This window comes from Acanthaster planci, linkage group LG11 (genome assembly GCF_054643075.1).
Source record: "Acanthaster planci isolate LZ-2023a linkage group LG11, COTS_SCS, whole genome shotgun sequence".
NCBI lineage: Eukaryota > Metazoa > Echinodermata > Asteroidea > Valvatida > Acanthasteridae > Acanthaster > Acanthaster planci.
Window position 1 is genome coordinate 11,239,148 of NC_141787.1, and position 1,968 is coordinate 11,241,115.

General features: G+C 35.7%; 1 protein-coding gene across 1 annotated transcript in view; it reads left to right on the forward strand.

Moving 5' to 3' along the window:
- LOC110984815 (uncharacterized) overlaps positions 1-1,968 on the forward strand; it is a 339,182-nt gene that overhangs the window by 328,699 nt on the left and 8,515 nt on the right. The window contains exons 49-50 of the mRNA XM_087143523.1: positions 134-256; positions 1,217-1,332. Of these exons, the coding sequence (XP_086999649.1) occupies positions 134-256; positions 1,217-1,332 (239 nt within the window). The remainder of the gene's footprint in view (positions 1-133; positions 257-1,216; positions 1,333-1,968) is intronic.

Genomic DNA, 1,968 nt, shown 5'->3' on the forward strand with positions numbered 1-1,968 from the left:
ATGTACAATTCTGAACTGAGAAAAAAATCCGTAAAGACTAATATTTGCGACCAGTGTGATGTAAAGCCTCTTGGCATGCTTGGTAATATGCCTTGCAAAAATGTTCTCAAATGATTGCATGTGATTCTTCTAGATGTCAATGAGTGCGAGAACAATCCGTGTGAATCTCAAGTCAACACCCGCTGCCAAAACCTTGCTGGGACATATCGCTGCTTGTGTCAAACAGGCTTCTTTGAATTCTTCGGCGTCTGCACAGGTATGTAACACACCATGAGTGTATCCTTGTTTGCCAGGGGTCGATTATTTGTTTTTCCTTTAATTTTTGTATTTTGGGCTCACCCCTTCCTAAGGAGTGAGCCAAATATTTCAGGCCTCACACATAACCAGATTGAAGCCATCAAGCAAGTTCAGAAACGAGCCTGTAGAATAATTCTTGGTTCTAGCTATATTGGTTATGATCATGCCATGTTTGAATGTAAACTTCCGACCTTGTCTGACAGAAGAGAAATGTTGAGTAGGAAGTTTACCCAATCGTATGTTAACTCTCCTAGATTTCAATCCTGGTTCAAGGATAATAGCAGTTGCTATGAAATGACCCTTAGAGAAAAGTACCGTTTCGATCAACTTAAGTGTAGATAGGTGAGATATATGCTAGCAGTGCAATACCATACCTGACGAAACCCATCAATAAAACAAAATGGTGAAATTTACAGGTGAAAAATATTTATGTTCAAATTCAATTTTAATCTTAATTCTATTTTTCTTAGCTGATCACATTTCCTTGTTACGTGGCTCTCTTTTTAATATTTATTTCATTTTAAGTTATATGCATTTATAATAATAATATTAATGATATGCCAATGGGATAATGTATTGTATGTCGTTATCCAACGTCCTTGTCTGCACATAACAAGTGAATTTTTGACCAGTTTTAGTCAAATATTAATGCTATCCATGCTATCTTTTGGTAACACACTGCTTTACACATAAGCTACATGTACATTGCTGAGCTTTGTTCCTTCACATGGTTAACTTGTGCATGGTTTACGCAATTACATGTTCTTGCATTTAATAAGAAATTACAATTTACTTAAGCCTCAGCTTAATTAAAGAGCCCCATGAATGCAAGAGTTGGATAAAGTTTGTAGTGGTCAGTGGGACTTTGCTTTAAATAGTCAACCTAATAAATGCTACTGTATGATCTTTTGTTTTGCAGCTGGTGTCTCAAAGACAGTGTATGCACTATTCACAGACATCGTTGGGTTCGAAGTTAACGATTTGTACTTTAATTACAATGACACAACAATCTACCAGATCCCACTATCTGCAGATGTAAGTATAATGTATATTGAAAGTGACAACAGAAAAGGGTGCCCATTTTTGCCACATCCAGAGTCGCAAGAAAATAACTTTTTCAATGCTTAGTGACTTCAGACAGGTTTAAAGTTCACATATATTTTAGGAGAACAATGACCTTTTTCGAAACAAAGATATCACATAAGGTGACTTTGTTTCTCTACCTTATTCAAAACACATTCTAGCAAATATTTAATTTATGCACAATGTCCCTTCACTAGCACGATGTTGTCTCTGAAAGGAGTATTTTCCTGAAAAGTGTTTCAACCAATGTGTCACATGTTGCGTAATTTACAAAAATTCACGACACTTTGCAAAAGTTACTTTGTGAATCTGCTACCTGTACAAAAGTTGGTAATTTTATGTATTACCTTGTAACATACAAGTCAAATGAAAACAATCTTTGTAGGAAAAAATTTCGATTGTTGTAAATCCAGATTTTAGTTTCTTAAAGTAATACCATAGCAACGACTGATGTGCAAGTTGTGTAGGCCCTGTGTCTTACACATAGACAGTTATGCACTGTGAGCTGGCATGTAAACATGGTAAAGGAACAAAGTCTGCAGCCCCTGTAATAGAAATATACATGTATGTCATTGTTTGTCTTTACAG